Source organism: Helianthus annuus, chromosome 11 (genome assembly GCF_002127325.2).
Source record: "Helianthus annuus cultivar XRQ/B chromosome 11, HanXRQr2.0-SUNRISE, whole genome shotgun sequence".
NCBI lineage: Eukaryota > Viridiplantae > Streptophyta > Magnoliopsida > Asterales > Asteraceae > Helianthus > Helianthus annuus.
Window position 1 is genome coordinate 4254613 of NC_035443.2, and position 19724 is coordinate 4274336.

At 36.9% G+C, this 19724-nt stretch overlaps 2 protein-coding genes across 2 annotated transcripts; one reads left to right on the forward strand and one right to left on the reverse strand.

The window, feature by feature from the left end:
* Positions 1-7966: 7966 nt before the first annotated feature.
* Positions 7967-11464, forward strand: LOC110887567. Its single transcript, XM_022135146.1, has 2 exons — positions 7967-8159; positions 11043-11464. The coding sequence occupies exons 1-2, from the start codon at positions 7967-7969 to the stop codon at positions 11462-11464; spliced, it is 615 nt and encodes a 204-aa protein (XP_021990838.1).
* Positions 11465-15104: 3640 nt separating this feature from the next.
* On the reverse strand, positions 15105-19605 carry LOC110887566 (replication protein A 70 kDa DNA-binding subunit E-like). The gene is made up of 12 exons (XM_022135145.1): positions 19556-19605; positions 17649-17808; positions 17285-17552; positions 17070-17169; positions 16853-16980; positions 16644-16728; positions 16416-16548; positions 16122-16330; positions 15900-16020; positions 15573-15764; positions 15397-15465; positions 15105-15326 (listed from the first exon to the last, which is right to left on the reverse strand). Exons 1-12 carry the CDS (start codon positions 19603-19605, stop codon positions 15105-15107), a joined length of 1737 nt encoding a protein of 578 aa, XP_021990837.1.
* Positions 19606-19724: the final 119 nt, after the last annotated feature.

Sequence of the window (19724 nt, forward strand, 5' to 3'; positions counted from 1 at the left end):
ACGGTTTCTAACCACCGCCTTTGCCGCATGTTTAATTCCTTCTGGTCGAAGAAATATTTCAAGCTTTTATGGTCGGTAAAGATTGTAAACTTTACTCCGTACAAGTAATGTCTCCATATCTTTAAGGCAAACACCACCGCTGCCAATTCTAAGTCGTGAACCGGATATTTATTTTCATGAATCTTCAATTGCCTCGAGGCGTAGGCGATGACCTTGCCTCGTTGCATTAACACGCATCCGAGCCCCAATTGAGAAGCGTCCGAGTAAACCACCATGTCTTCGGTCCCTTCCGGTAATGTCAGCACCGGAGCGTGGGTCAATTTTTCCTTGAGTGTTTGGAAAGCTTCTTCTTGCTTAATGCCCCACACGAACTTTTCCTCCTTACCAGTTAATTTGGTCAATGGTAAGGCAATTTTGGAGAAATCCTGTATGAATCTCCGATAATATCCTGCAAGCCCTAAAAAGCTTCGGATTTCCGAGGGATTTCTTGGAGGGCTCCATTTCGACACAGCTTCTATCTTGGACGGGTCTACTAGTACTCCATCAGCACTAATAAGATGCCCAAGAAACTGTACTCCCGTAGCCAGAAGGCACACTTCGTGAATTTTGCATACAACTTCTCTCATCTGAGGGTGTCTAATATTTCCCGCAAATGACACACGTGCTCGGCCTCGCTCTTTGAATATATCAAAATGTCGTCGATAAATACAATTACCGACTTATCTAGCATGGGTTTGCAAACCCGGTTCATGAGGTCCATGAAAGCCGCGGGCGCGTTGGTCAATCCGAAAGGCATTACGAGGAATTCATAATGCCCGTATCTCGTACGGAAAGCCGTCTTGGGTACGTCCTCCTCCTTGACTTTCAATTGGTGATAACCGGATCGGAGATCAATTTTGGAAAACCAACTTGCTCCTTGTAGTTGGTCAAATAAATCATCAATTCTTGGGAGTGGGTATCGATTCTTCACCATGAGTTTGTTTAACTCTCGGTAATCGATACACATGCGCATACTACCGTCCTTCTTCTTCACGAATAAGACTGGTGCGCCCCACGGAGACACACTCGGTCGGATAAACCCCTTGTCAAGAAATTCCTGAATTTGAGACATCAATTCTTGCAACTCCGACGGTGCAAGCCGGTATGGCGCCTTGGCCACGGGTTTTGCGTCCGGAATCAATTCGATTCCGAACTCTACCTCCCGTTCTGGCGGTATCCCCGGTAGTTCTTCCGGGAACACGTCTTCATAATCTCGCACGACTGGTACATCCCCAATTTTGAGGAGTTCTTTTTCCGTTTCGCTTGCATATACCATAAAGGCCTTGCATCCATGTTTCATGAGCTTATGAGCTTCTAGCATTGTGCATATCACTGGGTTACCTCCTTTTTCTCCATATATCGTAACTTGTTTTCCGCTAGGAGACGTTAGCTTTATTTCCTTTCGGAAACAAACCACCTTTGCGTGGTAACGGGATAGCCAATCCATTCCCACTACCACTTGAAATTCTCCCATCGACATCGGGATCAAGTCTATTGTGTATTCCTCGTCATCAATATTCATCGTGCAGTTTTCACATACATCACAGACAATAAAGCTTTTATTATTACCTATCTCTACCTCTAAAGGCATAGGTAATTTTGTTAGAACAAATGAAGGGTGTCGAATAAACCCATACGAAACAAAGGATTTATTCGCACCAGTATCAAATAACACACGTGCGGGAATTGAATTTATAGTGAATGTACCTGAGACTACATCAGGTTCGACCTTTGCTTCAGCAGCGGTCAATTGAAAAGATCTTGCTTTGGCTTTTGTGGCTTCACCTTTTGAGTCTTGCCCTTCTTTCTTTCCTGCCAATTCTGGGCACTCCGATCTTTTGTGACCCGTTCGGTAACAGTTGTAACAAACGGTCACTTTTTCCAGGCGTGATATAGCCATATGTCCCGTTTTTCGACATATAGGACAAGGCTTATCTTTGAAGCGACATTCACCCTTATGATTATTGCCGCAGATTTTGCAACTTGGTGTACCGCCCTTTGCATCTGATTTCTTCGTCGTTTCACTCGTTCTTGCTTTCTTGGTAGGGCTTGGATTTATGTCCTGTGCCCTTCGTTCACCCCGCTCTATACTCTTTTTCAACTCAATCTCCCTTTCCCGAGCGGCATTGACAATCTCGGTAAGGGTCTCATACTTTGAAGGGGTTATGAACTCCCTATATTCTGCGCTTAGCATGTTATGGTAGTAATAAAATTTTTGCTCTTCGTTCGTTATTAGATCGTCACAGAACTTCATTTTGTCCATAAACATCCCCGTGATCTTGTCTATGGATTCACCCTTGTGTCTGAGTTGCATGAACTCTTCCTTGATCTTGTTTATAACCGCTTTGGGGCTATGGTGTTTAAGAAACGGCGTCTTAAACTCCTCCCACGTCATGGCCTTGGCCGCTTCGTTTCCAATTTCCTTCTTTTTATTATCCCACCAGTCTTTCGCTTGACCTCTTAACTAACCCGTACCATAAGCTACGTAGTCATTCTCATCACAATGGGTTCTCTCGAATACTCCTTCGATATCGCCTATCCATCGCTGACACACGATTGGATCAACCTCCCCATTATATATAGGTGGCTTACAAGCTATGAATTCCTTGTATGAACAAGGTTTTCGTTCCCCAGATTTTTCCTTTGCTAGACTCGAATTATCTTCTAGCTTTTTGATTCTCTCTTCTATCACTGATAAAACCGTGTTTTGAATTTTATCAATGAAGTTTGACAAGCTGTTTTCGATCGCCTTTCCAACCTCTTCGGCAATCACAATCCTCATTTGTTCGGTGACCCTTGGCACCGCATCATCATCACCTCCATCCGTCATCTTTAATACTGAAATGTTTACACACGTTGTTAAACATTTCATTTGTAATACATGTTTTACTTGTTTTGATTTAATCAAGTTCGTGACTTGACTCAATCATTCTTGTTTCGTGCCTTTCTTGTGTTTGAGTGTGCTTACACACTCTTGATTCTATCGTTCTTGTTTCATGCTTTTCTTGTGTTTGAGTGTGTTTACACACTATTTTCCATGCATATTTGTTCGTGAATTATTTCTATACTCCTTAAATTTTACTTAAGCAATTACCCTTACCGGATGTTGATAAAGCTTGAACCGAACACTTATTGGCAACCTGGCTCTGATACCAACTTGTAAGACCCAGTTTATATTACCAGATTTGACAACATAAAACCTTGCATTTAACGCCAAAATGACGACTTAACAAAAACTTTCATCGTTTAAACCCAAAACTAAGCACAACATACATGTATTGTTGTTACAAAACCACATTCAAGAAGGTAACTACCATTAGTTTACATAGTTTTTAAAACAAAAGTTCGGATGCGGAAGCGTTCTTAAAATGTGTGTTCGGTTCGTCTCGCTTGCTTGATCTTCATCCTTTACTTGGGTACCTGAGAACTAACATTTTAAACAAGCATTAGCACTATCATTCTTGGAAATTTACGTGTTCAAATCAGGTCCGACACTTGTTCGAGAAAATGATCAAAACAAATTTTATCAAACAGGGCTCCACCGTAATTTACGGTGTCACCGTAAATTACGATGGCTTCTGGACATTTGGGGCCTACCGTAACTCAGTAGGAATCCACCGTAACAGAATTGCAGGCCACCGTAAATTACGGTACTACCGTAATTTACGGTGGACTCTGCACAAAACTCCCTTGTTTAAAATGCAGTTTTCTTGCTGATTCATTATGAGTCGAAACAGCATAATTTCGCATACTTCGTTAAGCGACTGGGCTAATACTTCATACTTGTATTTTGTTTATAACAATACTCAACTATATCTTAATCGAGCTTGTTTACGGAACTAACTTACACGCTAAATTACAAGACTTCTAGCTAATTGTTTGTAATATTATCATGCATCCAATCCAAACCTTAACTCCTATAATAAGAACAAGGCTTTTAAATTTGACTATGGTATTCACTGCACGGCCTACACCTCATGTAATATTCGCATAATCTAATAGAGTCATGCTTCGTGTTTATTACCAAAACTTGTTTGACCCGTTTGGGTGCGGAGAATAAGCACCTTACGGACGCTCAACTCCATGTTTATAACTTGTTTAGGGCAATAGCCAAATTCATGACATAATGGAAATTCTCGGTCATCATGCTTTCATTCCTTTTTAACAAACGCATAAAGCTAACGATATGTATAATGTAATGAAATGATAAATTTCATACCTTCAAAGCGCGCCTTTTCCTCGTGAATCCCCTCCGGCTTGCCCGCTAGAGGAACCAGACTCTTTGCCTAGAAAATTCAGTTTTTAACATGTTTAGAATCATTTTCATGACCATTTTCACATCAATTATGGACCATTATCAAATCTGCGTTTTTATCCAAAATTTCACATTTAATCCTCACTTAGGCATTTCAACAAACACCTAGTGGGTCGGATTTTTCTACATTCAAAAACAAGTTCGTGACTTGCGATTCAACATCTAATTTCACTATAATAGTAATTTTTGCATGCATCTTGACATCATCTTTTCAGAACTTATTTCCTAATTTTCAGATTATGCAAAACAAGAGTTATGATTTCAGCATTAAACAAGCTTCTTAAAGTTCTCTAATCACCTACAATGGTGATTATGTGACCCTACAAGTATCATACAAGGTTATGTCAAGAAATTATCTAGGGTTTGATCCTAAACTTCATACTCCTTCTAATTTCAGCCATGCATCAACAATCAAGCTGAATTTCTCATGTTTCACAATTAACCTAGAATTTGTGATGTAACAAAATTACTGAATTTCACATACCTTTTGATCCTTACAACGAGGTGTTTACTAATATGTGATTAGAGCTCGATTTGGAACTGATTTGGGGCTTCAATTGAAGGAATTTTGCTTGAGTTAGGGTTTGGAAATGGGGATGTCGCCCCCTTGCTTGTTTCTTGATCGACCAGACTCCCAATTTGGGAGGTTTGGTTTATTTTGTTACTATTAGTAACATAACTTTGAGTTTTGACAAGTTTAGTCCCTTTAACTATGATTTTCTCTAGTTTTAATTATTTTAACCATAATATACATTAATTCAAGACTTTGAATTTAACTAGGTTAAACTCCTAGTTGGTAAACTCTTGTTTATCTATTCTTTGAACTTTATAATATACGGGTTTATGTTTTTGGAGTGTTACACTAGAGTCAAACCCTAGGTGATTCCTTGTGAAAACTTTGCATCATGTTTGTAAGGTTTGGGGTTTACATGTTAGGAGACTAATGAGCTTGAAGGAAACTTGACGAATACTAGAATTATGACTATTGTTATAGTGAAATCTGAATTGGTAAAGTAAATTCAGAAATATAGATGTCAAGATGTATGTGAAATTTACTAATTTAGTGAAATTAGATGTTAATTACAAATCATGAACTTGGTAATAATTATAGAAGAATCTGACCCGTTAGGTGTTTGTTGAAATGCCTAAGTGAGGATTTAAATGTTAAAAATAGGATGAAAACGCAGATTTGATCATGGTTCACAATGATGTAATTATGGTCATGATAAGAATTCTAAACAAGCTGTAAACTAAATTTTCTAGGCAAAGAGTCCGGATCATCAAGCGGACAAGCCGGAGGGAATTCACGGGGGAAAGGCGTGCTCTAAAGGTACGAATTTATCGTTTCGTTACATTATGCCTAATTGCTAGTTTTATGTAGTCATTCTGAGACATGATGATCAAGAATTACCAATATGTTACGAAGATGATTAGTATCTTAAACAAGTGAACGGGTCAAAACAAGTGATAAACATGGAATCTTGCATGTCCTGAATGGTGTGTAATTCAGCACCCAAACGGGTCAGACAAGTCTTGTTGTAAGCATGAAGCTAGACACCATTATTTAATGCATGATTGTGAATAATGCGTAAGCCGCGTGGCGGACATGCTAAGCAAGTTGAGAAACTTTACTCTTAATATAGGAGTTAAGGTTTAGAAGTTGTAAGTATGACAAGTAAGATAAAAGAGTAAACTTGAAGTCTAGAAACAAGCTTGTAGGTTATTCCGTAGACATTCCCTCGTGAGAATAGTCAAATCTTAATGTTGGTAAAATCCGGGTTTGGGTAATTAGCTTAGTCGACTATCAACCCTATGCGAAAGTAAGCTGTTTTGTCGCAGGAAAAGAATCGGCAAAACTGCAAATAAAACAAGAAAACTAGCACAGCAGACACCGTAAATTACGGTGGTACCGTAATTTACGGTGGCCATTAAATTGCTACGGTGGGTTTCTACTGAGTTACGGTAGGCCACAATTGTACAGAGGCCACCGTAACTTACGGTGCTACCGTAAGTTACGGTGGAGCCTAGTTTAATGATATTTTAAATTTTTTTTTATGATTTCTTGAATACGCTTTCGGACCTGTTTTCGAATACGTAAGTTTCAAGGTTCATAATACTAATGTTTGTTTAAAAATTTTTCAGTCTCAGGTAATTCATGTAGTAGGGTGATGATCAAGCAATCAAGACGAACCGAACACATAATTCAACGCTTCCGCACTTGATCTTTTGTTTTAAAACTATGTAAACAATTGTAGTTTCTGTCTTGAATACTGTTTAGTGGGATCAATAAGTGAATGTTGTGACTAGTTATGGTTTTCAAATCTCGAAAGTTTTTGTAAAGTCTAAATTTTGGCATGAAATGCATGGTCTTATGTTATTAAATCTAGTATTATAAACTGGGTCTTACAAGTTGGTAATCAGAGCTCAAGGTTGTCAATAAGTGTTCGGTTCAAGCTTGATCAAACATCCGGTAAGAGTTAATCGTTTAAGTAGATTTAGAGAATATAGAAATAAATCATGAACGAATATGCATGAAGAAGAGTGTGTAAGCTCACTCAAATACAAAGAATGCATGAAACAAGAACGATTGAATCAAGTTATGAACTTGATTGAATCAAAACAAGTAAAGCATGTGTTATAAATGGAATGTTTAACAATCTATGCAAACATTTCAGTAATAAAGATGACGGATGGAGGTAAAGATGATGCGGTGCCAAGAGTCACCGAACAAATGAGGGAAGTGATTGCCGAAGAGGTTGGAAAGGCGATCGAAAACAGTTTATCGGGCTTTATCGATAAAATTCAAAACACAGTTTTGTCGATAGTTGAAGAGAGAATCAAGAAATTGGAAGATGATGCAAATCTAGCAAAGGAAAAGCCCGGAGGACGAAAGCCTTGTTCATACAAGGAATTCATGGCATGTAAACCACCTATATATAATGGGGAGGTTGATCCGATAGTGTGCCAACTATGGCTAAGTGATATCGAAGGGGTATTCGAGAGAACTCATTGTGATGAAAATGACTACGTAGCCTATGGTACGGGTCAATTAAGGGGTCAAGCGAAGGACTGGTGGGATAGCAAAAAGAAAGAGATTGGAAGTGAAGCGGCTAAGGTCATGACATGGGAGGAGTTTAAGGCACTGTTTCTTAAACATCATAGTCCCAAAGCGGTCATTAATAGAATCAAGGAAGAGTTCATGCAACTCAGGCACAAGGGTGAGTCCATAGACAAGATCACGGGAATGTTTATGGATAGAATGAAATTCTGTGATGAATTAGTAACGAATGAAGAACAGAAGATATATTACTACCATAACATGTTGAGTGCAGAATATAGAGAGTTCATAACCCTTTCAAAATACGGGACCCTTACCGAGATCATTAATGCTGCTCGGGAAAGGGAGATCGAACTGAAAAAGAGCATCGAACGGGGGAACGGAGGGCACAAGAGGTAAATCCAAGCCCTACCAAGAAAGCACGAACAAATGAAACCGTGAAGAAATCGGATACAAAAGGTGGGACGCCAAGTTGTAAAATTTGCGGGAAGCGTCACAAGGGAGAGTGCCGTTTCAAGGATAAGCCTTGTCCCATATGCCGAAAAACAGGACATATGGCTATATCATGTCCGGAGAAAGTGACTGTTTGTTATAATTGCTATTGGCCAGGTCACAAAAGATCAGAATGCCCGGAACTGGTTGGAAAGAAGGATGGGCAAGACTCGAAAAGTGAAATCCCTAAAGCAAAAGCAAGATCTTTCCAATTGACCGCCGCAGAAGCAAAAGTCGAACCTGATGTGGTCTCAGGTATATTTACTATAAACTCGATTCCCGCACGTGTGTTATTTGATACGGGTGCGAATAAATCCTTTATTTCATATGGATTTATTCGGCATCCTTCATTTGTTCTAACGAAATTACCTATGCCTTTAGAAGTAGAGATAGGTAATAACAAGAGCTTTATTGTTTATGACGTATGTGAAAATTGTAAACTGAACATTGTTGACGAAGAATACACGATAGATTTGATCCCGATGTCAATGGGAGAATTCCAAGTCATTATAGGGATGGATTGGTTGTCCCAATTCCACGCAAAAGTAGTTTGTTTCCGGAAGGAAATAAAACTAACATCTCCTAGCGGAAAACACGTTACAATATACGGTGAAAAAGGGGGTAATCCAGTAGTGTGCTCAATATTAGAAGCCCACAAACTTATGAGGCACGGATGCAAGGCCTTCATGGTATACGCAAATGAATCAGAGAAAGAGCTCCTTAAAGTCAAAGAAGTGTCGGTGGTACGGGATTATGAGGATGTGTTCCCGGAAGAACTACCGGGAATACCACCAGAACGGGAAGTGGAGTTCGGGATCGAATTGATTCCGGGCGCCAAACCCGTGGCGAAGGCGCCATATCGACTCGCGTCGTCCGAACTACAAGAATTGATGTCTCAAATCCAAGAGTTGCTTGACAAAGGGTTTATCCGACCAAGTGTGTCTCCGTGGGGCGCGCCAGTCCTGTTTATGAAAAAGAAGGACGGCAGTATGCGCATGTGTATCGATTACCGAGATTTAAACAAACTCACGGTGAAGAATCGATACCCACTCCCAAGAATTGATTATTTGTTTGACCAGCTGCAAGGAGCAAGTTGGTTCTCCAAGATTGATCTCAGATCTGGTTATCACCAATTGAAGGTCAAGGAGGAGGACGTACCAAAGACGGCCTTTCGTACACGGTACAGGCATTATGAGTTCCTTGTAATGCCCTTTGGGTTGACCAATGCACCCGCGACTTTCATGGATCTCATGAACCGGGTTTGCAAACCTATGTTGGATAAGTCGGTAATTGTATTTATCGATGACATTTTGGTGTATTCAAAGAGTGAAGCTGAGCATGTACATCATCTGCAAGAAGTGTTAGAGACACTCAGACGAGAGAGACTATATGCAAAATTCTCAAAGTGCACCTTCTGGTTACGTGAGGTGCAGTTCCTTGGACATATCATTAGTGCAAATGGTGTACTAGTGGATCCGTCAAAAGTAGAAGCGGTGTCAAATTGGAACCCTCCAAGAAATCCCTCAGAGATCAGAAGCTTTTTAGGGCTCGCGGGATATTATCGGAGATTCATACAAGATTTCTCCAGAATTGCTTTACCATTGACCAAATTAACTCGCAAGGAAGAGAAGTTTGTATGGGGCATTAAGCAAGAGGAAGCCTTCCAAACGCTCAAAGAAAAGTTGACCCACGCTCCAGTGTTAACATTACCGGATGGGACTGACGACATGGTGGTTTACTCGGATGCTTCGCATTCGGGGCTCGGATGTGTTTTAATGCAACGAGGCAAGGTCATCGCCTATGCCTCGAGGCAATTGAAGATTCATGAAAAGAAATACCCAACTCACGACTTGGAATTGGCAGCAGTAGTGTTTGCTTTAAAAATATGGAGACATTATTTATATAGGGTAAAATGTACGATCTTTACCGACCACAAAAGCTTGAAATATTTCTTTGATCAGAAGGAATTAAACATGAGACAAAGGCGGTGGTTGGAAACGGTCAAGGATTTCGACTGTGAAATACACTACCATCCCGGGAAAGCCAATGTGGTGGCTGATGCGTTGAGCAGAAAGGTAGATTATACCCCTATACGGGTACAATCGTTGCAGCTCATTGTGACCTCGGGCTTGCTAGAACAAATCCGAGGGGCACAAGATGAAGCAGTAAAGACGGAAAACTGGAAAAAGGAAAGGATTATTGGCCAAGTAAAAGATCTCGAGGTAGGCAGTCATGGTTTGAAGACACGTTTCAATAGAATTTGGATTCCTAACACATGTGGAGTTAAAAAGCTTCTACTTGATGAAGCTCACAAGTCTCGTTATTCCATTCATCCGGGAGCGACCAAGATGTATAACGACTTAAAACAAAACTATTGGTGGCCCGGAATGAAAAGAGACGTCGTGAAATACGTAGAAAGGTGTTTAACATGTCTACAAGTCAAGGCGGAGCACCAAAAGCCATACGGTAAACTTCAACCGTTAGAAATCCCGGTTTGGAAATGGGAACAAATTACAATGGACCTATTGACCAAACTGCCCAAAACAAGTCGTGGTCATGATGCAATATGGGTAGTTGTGGATATATTGACTAAAAAGTGCTCACTTCATCCCGAGTCGTGAGACATATACATCTGAAAAGATGTCAGAGGTGTATACAAATGAAATCGTGGCACGCCACGGAGTACCTATATCCATTGTGTCTGACAGAGATACCCGGTTTACGTCAGATTTTTGGCATAAGTTCCAAGAGCAAATGGGAACTAAATTGTTCATCAGCACTGCGTACCATCCTCAGACGGATGGACAGAGTGAAAGAACAATACAAACGTTGGAAGACATGCTGCGGGCATGTGTAATCGACTTTGGAGGCAGTTGGGATGTCCATCTACCCTTAGTTGAATTTTCATATAATAACAGCTATCACGGGAGTATTAGAATGGCCCCGTACGAAATGTTATATGGAAGAAAATGTCGAACCCCGGTATGTTGGGGAGAAGTGGGTCCACGTGGACTAGCACCCACGGATATAATCCGAGCTACGAATGAGAAAATCGACATGGTCCGAACTCACTTAAAAACAGCTCAAGACCGACAAAAGTCGTACGCTGATAAACGGAGATGCCCATTGAATTTCAAGTCGGTGACAAAGTCATGCTCAAAGTGTCCCCATGGAAAGGAGTTATCCGGTTTAGAAAGAAAGGGAAGTTGAGCCCAAGATTTATCGGACCATTTACGATTATTGAGCGGGTAGGAAAAGTAGCTTACCGTCTTGATCTACTGGAGGAACTAAGCAGAATTCATAGCACATTTCATGTGTCACATCTTCGAAAATGTTTAGCGGATGAGACATCTTATATTCACTACGATGATATCGAGGTGGATGACAGATTAAACTATGTGGTAAAACCTGTTGCGATTCTGGATCGTAAGGTGAAAACCTTAAGGAATAAAAAGATCAATCAAGTAAAGGTCAAATGGGAACACAAGAAGGGTGCAGATACCACATGGGAATTCGAAGAGGAAATGCAACGGCTTTACCCTACTTTATTTGTTACGTAACTTGGTTTCGGGGACGAAACCCTTTTTAAGGGGGGTGGACTTGTAACACCCCGAAAATATAAATCTTTATATTAGAAATTTAAGGATTTCATAAACAAGAATTAACCATCTAGAAATTTTAACCTAGTTAAAGTTACAAGCCTAGAAATAACTAACACTAGGTTAAAAACACTAGTACTTAAAGCTAGATGATAAGTGAGGGACTAAACTTGCCAAAGAATGAAAGTTAAATGCTGGTTTGTAACAAAACTCACCAAACACACCATTTTGGGCATGTCTGGTCGAACAAGAGGAAGGGGGCGACCAGGGTATTCTCCAAACCCTAGCTTCACACTAAAATTTGCAAAATTGAAGCCTCAAATCCGTCCCAAATCGAATTCTAAACACAAATTAGTAATCACCTCGTCGTAAGGATCAAAAGGTATGTAAAATCTTGGTACTTTGATCCATCATGAATTCTAGGTTAATTGTGAAAAACTGAAATTGAGCCTAGATATGCCATGCATGAATGAATGAATGTTGAATTAATATGATGTCTAGAGTCAAACCCTAGGTGATTCCTTGTGAAAACTTTGCATCATGTTTGTAAGGTTTGGGGTTTACATGTTAGGAGACTAATGACTTGAAGGAAACTTGACGAATACTAGAATTATGACTATTGTTATAGTGAAATCTGAATTGGTAAAGTAAATTCAGAAATATAGATGTCAAGATGTATGTGAAATTTACTAATTTAGTGAAATTAGATGTTAATTACAAATCATGAACTTGGTAATAATTATAGAAGAATCTGACCCGTTAGGTGTTTGTTGAAATGCCTAAGTGAGGATTTAAATGTTAAAAATAGGATGAAAACGCAGATTTGATCATGGTTCACAATGATGTAATTATGGTCATGATAAGAATTCTAAACAAGCTGTAAACTGAATTTTCTAGGCAAAGAGTCCGGATCATCAAGCGGACAAGCCGGAGGGAATTCACGGGGGAAAGGCGTGCTCTAAAGGTACGAATTTATCATTTCGTTACATTATGCCTAATTGCTAGTTTTATGTAGTCATTCTGAGACATGATGATCAAGAATTACCAATATGTTACGAAGATGATTAGTATCTTAAACAAGTGAACGGGTCAAAACAAGTGATAAACATGGAATCTTGCATGTCCTGAATGGTGTGTAATTCAGCACCCAAACGGGTCAGACAAGTCTTGTTGTAAGCATGAAGCTAGACACCATTATTTAATGCATGATTGTGAATAATGCGTAAGCCGCGTGGCGGACATGCTAAGCAAGTTGAGAAACTTTACTCTTAATATAGGAGTTAAGGTTTAGAAGTTGTAAGTATGACAAGTAAGATAAAAGAGTAAACTTGAAGTCTAGAAACAAGCTTGTAGGTTATTCCGTAGACATTCCCTCGTGAGAATAGTCAAATGTTAATGTTGGTAAAATCCGGGTTTGGGTAATTAGCTTAGTCGACTATCAACCCTATGCGAAAGTAAGCTGTTTTGTCGCAGGAAAAGAATCGGCAAAACTGTAAATAAAACAAGAAAACTAGCACAGCAGACACCGTAAATTACGGTGGTACCGTAATTTACGGTGGCCATTAAATTGCTACGGTGGGTTTCTACTGAGTTACGGTAGGCCACAATTGTACAGAGGCCACCGTAACTTACGGTGCTACCGTAAGTTACGGTGGAGCCTAGTTTAATGATATTTTAAATTTTTTTTTTATGATTTCTTGAATACGCTTTCGGACCTGTTTTCGAATACGTAAGTTTCAAGGTTCATAATACTAATGTTTGTTTAAAAATTTTTCAGTCTCAGGTAATTCATGTAGTAGGGCGATGATCAAGCAATCAAGACGAACCGAACACATAATTCAACGCTTCCGCACTTGATCTTTTGTTTTAACACTATATAAACAATTGTAGTTTCTGTCTTGAATACTGTTTAGTAGGATCAATACGTGAATGTTGTGACTAGTTATGGTTTTCAAATCTCGAAAGTTTTTGTAAACTCTAAATTTTGGCATGAAATGCATGGTCTTATGTTATTAAATCTAGTATTATAAACTGGGTCTTACAGTTTGACCCGTTAAAGATAAAACATAACCAGAACTTACGCAACCATACGTTAACGGTTCAAAATATAATAAATATTGAAACAATTTCAACAAGGTATCACAATCGTTTGTAAATTAGGGGAGATAGTTCATGGCAAATCCGTTTCAATGGCATTATTTGCTCAGTTACTCAGATCATGATATCATGTGTTCCGATCCTAATCGGCCATGTGTGGGTGGAATGACAACTTTTTTTTTTAAAATATGATATAAGGGCAAAAAAGTGGTTCATAATTATAATTATACAATGGGTCTCATTTGAACCTCCCTTGATATACCAAATCTTTTTGTGTTTTGCATTTATATCTATAACTAGGTTTTTACCCGGGATTGCTTCCCGGGCTCGGGAAAGTTATTTATATTAATTAATTACTATTTGTTTTTAATACAACCACATTAAATCAACCATCTCATTCGATTGAACATCAATGTCTTCAAATCACCGGATTAGATCATGAACTCATATTAAAGGACAAACAAAAGCACAACAGGACCATATGAATAATATCATTTCCACTTTTACATCAATGCACTTACATGATAGGGTGATTTGGAATTTTGAAAAAATCTTTGTTTTTGTACCTCTTTTACAAAATAAGGTGTTGACCAAATTTGAAACAGATGTTAACCAAAAGTCAATAACATATTGACAAATAGTTAAACAGATGTGGAGCTTAAACAGATGTTTGGTTTAAGGCCAAACATCTGTTTATGGCCAAACATCTGTTTAAGGTCAAACATCTGTTTAAGTCCAAATATCTGATATAGAAGAACATCTGTTTAAGGCAAAACATCTGTTTAAGGTCAAACAACTGTTTAAGTCCAAACATCTGACATAAAAGGCCAAACAAATGCCAAACATCTGTTTAAGCCTTAACAGATCTTTAACTTGTTAAGATCTACTGTCTTCTAACACAGTTTTCTTCTTTAAAACACTGTTGAACCTAGCATGGGTTTCCATTAACTATTGACCAAAAGGAAAACAGATGTTGAAACCACTATTTGTTATTGAAGTTCTTTAAAAAATTAGATAGAATTCAAGAAAATGAAACAATGACTTAAAGGACTATAATTTAACACATAATTTAATTGGCCAAATTTAAAACATAAAGTGCTAATAACAGTGTTTTATCATCTTAGCCATACATAGCAACAAATCATCAAGTTGCTACAATATAAATTATGAGATAAGATAATAAGATTAAAATTGCTTAAAGATTACAAATGTTTGTAGATAAAAAGTTGTTAATTGGGTATATACAATATATATTATAAATTGTTGCTACTATTCATACACATAAGTTTTAAAAATAAATAAATATTGACTATTGAACATCTTAATATTTATTTAACAATATACATTATAATAAGCAGATAAGTTTTTAGGAATTCAAAACCACATAATCAGTCCAAAACATAACCCACCAAACACCCAAAAGCAACAAAACGAAAACCATAAGTTCAACATGGCAACAGCATATGGAATCAACACGTAAATGTATTTGAAAATACGGAAGACACTATTTCTCAATCTTTGGAATCAAAAGCGTTGAAACACCAGCATCTTCATCCTGATAGAGTTCATCACTAATGCGGCGCTTTGTCGGGGAGCAACCTAATGCATCATCCACATCTAACACTTCACGAATATTACGTTTTGTTTCATCAGAAGACGGATTCTCAGTGCCTACAAGTGCTTGGGATGCATGTGTAACATTGTCACCGCAGTATGACATCTCATCCTGATATAAAAAGACAATAAGTACTAACGTTTAAAAAAATTTAGTACAAATAAGGAAATTCTCATATTACCTTCATAAGGTCAACAGGAGTAGATAAACTGCAGGAATCTGGAACATCCAACGATTCGGACTGCTCATGCTTTAAGTACATAATACACAATAACATAAAATACACACAATTGTATAAATATATTTTAAAACGATATGAATATCAATCTAAAAGAATGACATAATGAAGATTTAGACCTGGTTAAGATTGAATTTGGCGCAGAGCGCGGAAAGGATCTCATCATCGTTAGTGGCCATTGAAATACCATAGTTTTCAACCTGATGCTCAATGTTATAGTCTTTAACACTTATGATGAAAGCATACCTCTTTCCAATCAATGTGTCAAAGATCTCAGGATATGGGTTCGGTATCTCTCCAGAATTAACAACCTATGATTTTATAAAAATTAATATAAATTACAATGAGCAGATTGATTCCATAATTGAGAACATACAATTTTATAAAAATTAATTTTAAATTATATATAGTACATGGCCAAATAACTGAATGCATGTATTTGTTACCTGATCTTGAATTGAAACTAACTCTTTGGCAGTTTTCTGAAGAATCTTGTAAGCTTCAAAATCAAACAGTGTCAAAGACACAGTACCGGAAGAGTCTTGCACCCTAATAGGTATCTTGAACCTAACAAAGTTAAAAACAAATGAAAACATTAGTATTACTAATAGAAAAAGTGTGGTTCATATTAGTATTTAGTATTAGGAAATAAAACAGTAATCTCAAACCGGGGAATAGAATAGATGTCGACTCCTTCACATTTATCATTTGTACACACCCACGATTTTTCATGATAAACATCAGATGAACCATCCGGATTTTGTTTCGTTACAAATCTTTCCTCCACACCTGACTTACAGTGGTTACAACTATTGTAATACCAAAGTTTATCAGTGCATATAGCTGTAATTGTTCCAACAACCAAAACCTTCTTTGTCTATCAAAATCAAACAAAAATAATTACACTTAGAAAAGACTTTTAAAAAACTCAGCATGTAGAGTACTTATAAGAAAATACACACCGTTGATATGGTTCCAAGGAAACCAATAAGCATGAAATCAGGGTTATTAAGAAACTCATCTTGAACACTTGAGATAACGATTGAACCAACATGATCATTTGATGAAGATGAAGCAGAAATTTTCTCTACATACCTAAACAGATTCATGTGATCAAATTAAAACGTAAAAAATAAATGTAAGTACAAAATAATACTGTTCAATATTTATATGCATATTACTAACTATACCTCTTCCTAAAAGAGGATATCTCTTCAATGTCCGTGTCAATAAAAAGTCTGCTTAGCTCAAAGCCGTTTGCAACACCACGCTTGCCTGAATTTAAAAATAAAACCAAATATAGATCAATATAAATAGTGTCAAATTTAAAACATATAAGCAAATCTAAAGATAAATCTATAACAATAAAAAAATTAAACTAATTAAGTTTAAATTGTACCTTTGTAAAGGTTGACCATACCAAAATGACAAAGGATAACAACATATTTCTCTCGTTTCTTATCATTCATGTAAGCAAACATGTCAATAGCAAAACCATCCCACAAAGTAACCGGACACTTTTGGCCTCTAAAATATTAACATAAAACCTAATAACATCAAGCAACCTTAAAATGGTTTATACGTGAAAATGCAACAACTTAATAAAAAGAACGCACTCAATGTCTTCAAGTCTAAGATTAAGTCTCTTGCCCTTGCTCCCATCCTTCTTTGACGTATCCTCTAGATTGAAACATACATCCACATAATTAATCCAATCTATTCACAAAAATATATTATGAAAATAAAACAGCATTAAGAAGTGATAACAATAAAAGAAAAAAAAAACAATAAGACAAAACAATAGATATATATCATTTAGTGGTTTACATACCAATAACTATATTAACTTCAAATTTATTTTTAACAACATCCTTGAGGTTAACGAAATTAAAACGGTATTTCGGTCCAGACCAGTCAAAGCATTTCTCAACAATAGTATAGAAATATAGTGATATTTTGTCATTTCTCTTGGTATACTTAGCAGAGGACTTATTAGTAGCAAGAGAAGGTTTGGTGATAAGAAGACATTCATCCAAGTGAAGAAATTCCTTGAATTTTCCTAACATCTTATGCAAACAGCTGGCTTGAATCATAGTTCCCTAAGAATATAAAACATCGGATTAAATAAAAAAGGTGTTATATTCATTTGGATATTCATATGTCCAAAAAAATTATAAGACAACTATATCCCGTACCATCTCATCCATGAAGATCATATCAAGACGATATATTTCATTTTTGTTATTATTCATCATCTTCTTCGAAATGCTAACAATCTTCACTCTAATCGAATAGTTGTTTGAGAATGTATTAAGATCGTTAAGCATACTAACCTTTGCAACCTCCATTTTAAGACTGTACAATAAAAAAAAAAGAATATGCAAAATATAAGTATTGTTAAACGTAATATGATAGTACAATAAGCATGGATGTTCTTAAAAAAATATCAAGGTTGGAATTCAAGTTTACCTATTATCCAATAAAAATTTTAACTGAATGCAGTGGCAAATGTAATTTCAAATGTAAGGAGAGCATATATTTATATGCTGGTTTATTAAAGTAATAAAATATTAGAAATGATATGCAAAGTAGGCAAAAAAAAGAGAAAGAACGTCAATTTTAAATTACCATTTTCTATATTTAGAATTTCAAAATTCAAAATTACTGACTTGATTTCAAAGCAATTGTCATAATTTCTTTTCTATATTTTATTTTAAATTTAATTAAGAAATAATAACCGTGAATTTGAAATTCACATTTTGCTTAACTCAAATGTGCAAAGCTTAAGAAATTAGCATTAATTACTGATTTGATTTGCAACAAATAGTCATTAACATCCAAGTGTATAGGAATTTTATTTGAAATTCACATTTTGCTTAACTAAATATAAACACTTAAACACTGTTAACATCCAAATGTTTAGAAATTTTATTTTATTAAAATAAAGATGAAACAACTGTTCAATTATTAGTACAGATGAAACCACTGAAGTGATGTGATAAAAACAACTGTTCCTAAACACTGTTACATATAAACACTGTTGCCATAAAAATGGTTACATATAAATCACGTCAACTAACAACCTAACAGTATATAAAACATTCATGGGGAAAACACTGTTACATATAAACACTGTTAACATAAACAAATAAACAAACATAGAATAACTAAAGTTGATGCTGAACCACTGTTGTAGTTTGACACTGTTGTTGGACGTCATAAATTTGAGATTTAATTTCAAAAGGAAAAGTAGTGTATATTCTTACATGTTGCTTTATTAAAGTAATTAAATATTAGAAATGATATGCAAATTAGGAAAAAAAAAAGAGAGAGAGAGAACGAAAATTTGAAATTACCATTTTGAATATTTTGAATTTCAAAATTACTGATATTGTCGGTAACTACTGACTTGATTTGAAAGCAAATGCCATAATGACTTTTTTAAATTTTATTTTAACTTTAATCAAGATATAATAACCGTCAATTTGAAATTCAAAATTTGTTTAATCAAATGTCCAAAGCTCAAGAAATCAGCATTAATTAATGATTGAGTAAACTTCCGTTTTGCTCCCTGTGGTTTGGTCAGTTTAACGGTTTTGCCCCAAACCTTTCAAAATAGCCATTTTGCTCCCTGATCTATGACGTCATTCTCCAGTTTGCTCCCCGGCCCTTAACCTCATCCATTTATCCAGTTAACCCATGTCACGTGCAAATCACCTGAGGGGCATTTATGTCTTTTCCCAACCATCTCTTTAATAAAACCCTAACTACTCCTTATTATAATCTTTATCACCCTTTTCCCCAGACTTTCACCCTAATCGATGTTCATCTCCCAACACTGATAAATCAAAATCAAGTAATGGTGATGGGTTTAAGAATAGTTCGACACCTGTTAACCGACTCATTTATAAAGATTGAAGCTTTAGGTGTTGCGGTGGAATCTTCTAACCATAAAAAAAACATCAGTGTTGGTGGAGTAATAACACCTAAAGCTTCAATCTTTATCTCCAAACCTTCCATAAATCAAAATCAAAGGGATACACGCACAAGTGTTGCGGTGGAATCTTCTAATCGGACACCACCACCATCCTGCCGCCGCTACCTGCCATCATCACCAGTCCACCACCATCCTCCATCACCACCACCACCCATCAGCCACCTCCGCCGCCATCACCACCCCACCACTAAACTTAATGTTAAACCCTTATCATCTACCAAAACTAACTCTAGAATCAAACCCCAACTTTTATAATCAAAATCCCCAAATTAAA

What these genes read in the sequence shown, in the direction of transcription:
- LOC110887567 (XM_022135146.1), top strand. Translation starts at nt 7,967, where the DNA reads ATGGCTATATCATGTCCGGAGAAAGTGACTGTTTGTTATAATTGCTAT. An exon ending in CGAACCTGATGTGGTCTCAG is followed by an intron (nt 8,160 to 11,042) that starts GTATATTTACTA and finishes TTGAATTTCAAG; the next exon opens with TCGGTGACAAAGTCATGCTC.
- LOC110887566 (XM_022135145.1), bottom strand. Translation starts at nt 19,605, where the DNA reads ATGGGTGGTGGTGGTGATGGAGGATGGTGGTGGACTGGTGATGATGGC. An exon ending in CTTAGACTTGAAGACATTGA is followed by an intron (nt 16,981 to 17,069) that starts GTGCGTTCTTTT and finishes TTAATATTTTAG; the next exon opens with AGGCCAAAAGTGTCCGGTTA. An exon ending in CCAAATTCAATCTTAACCAG is followed by an intron (nt 15,466 to 15,572) that starts GTCTAAATCTTC and finishes ATGTACTTAAAG; the next exon opens with CATGAGCAGTCCGAATCGTT.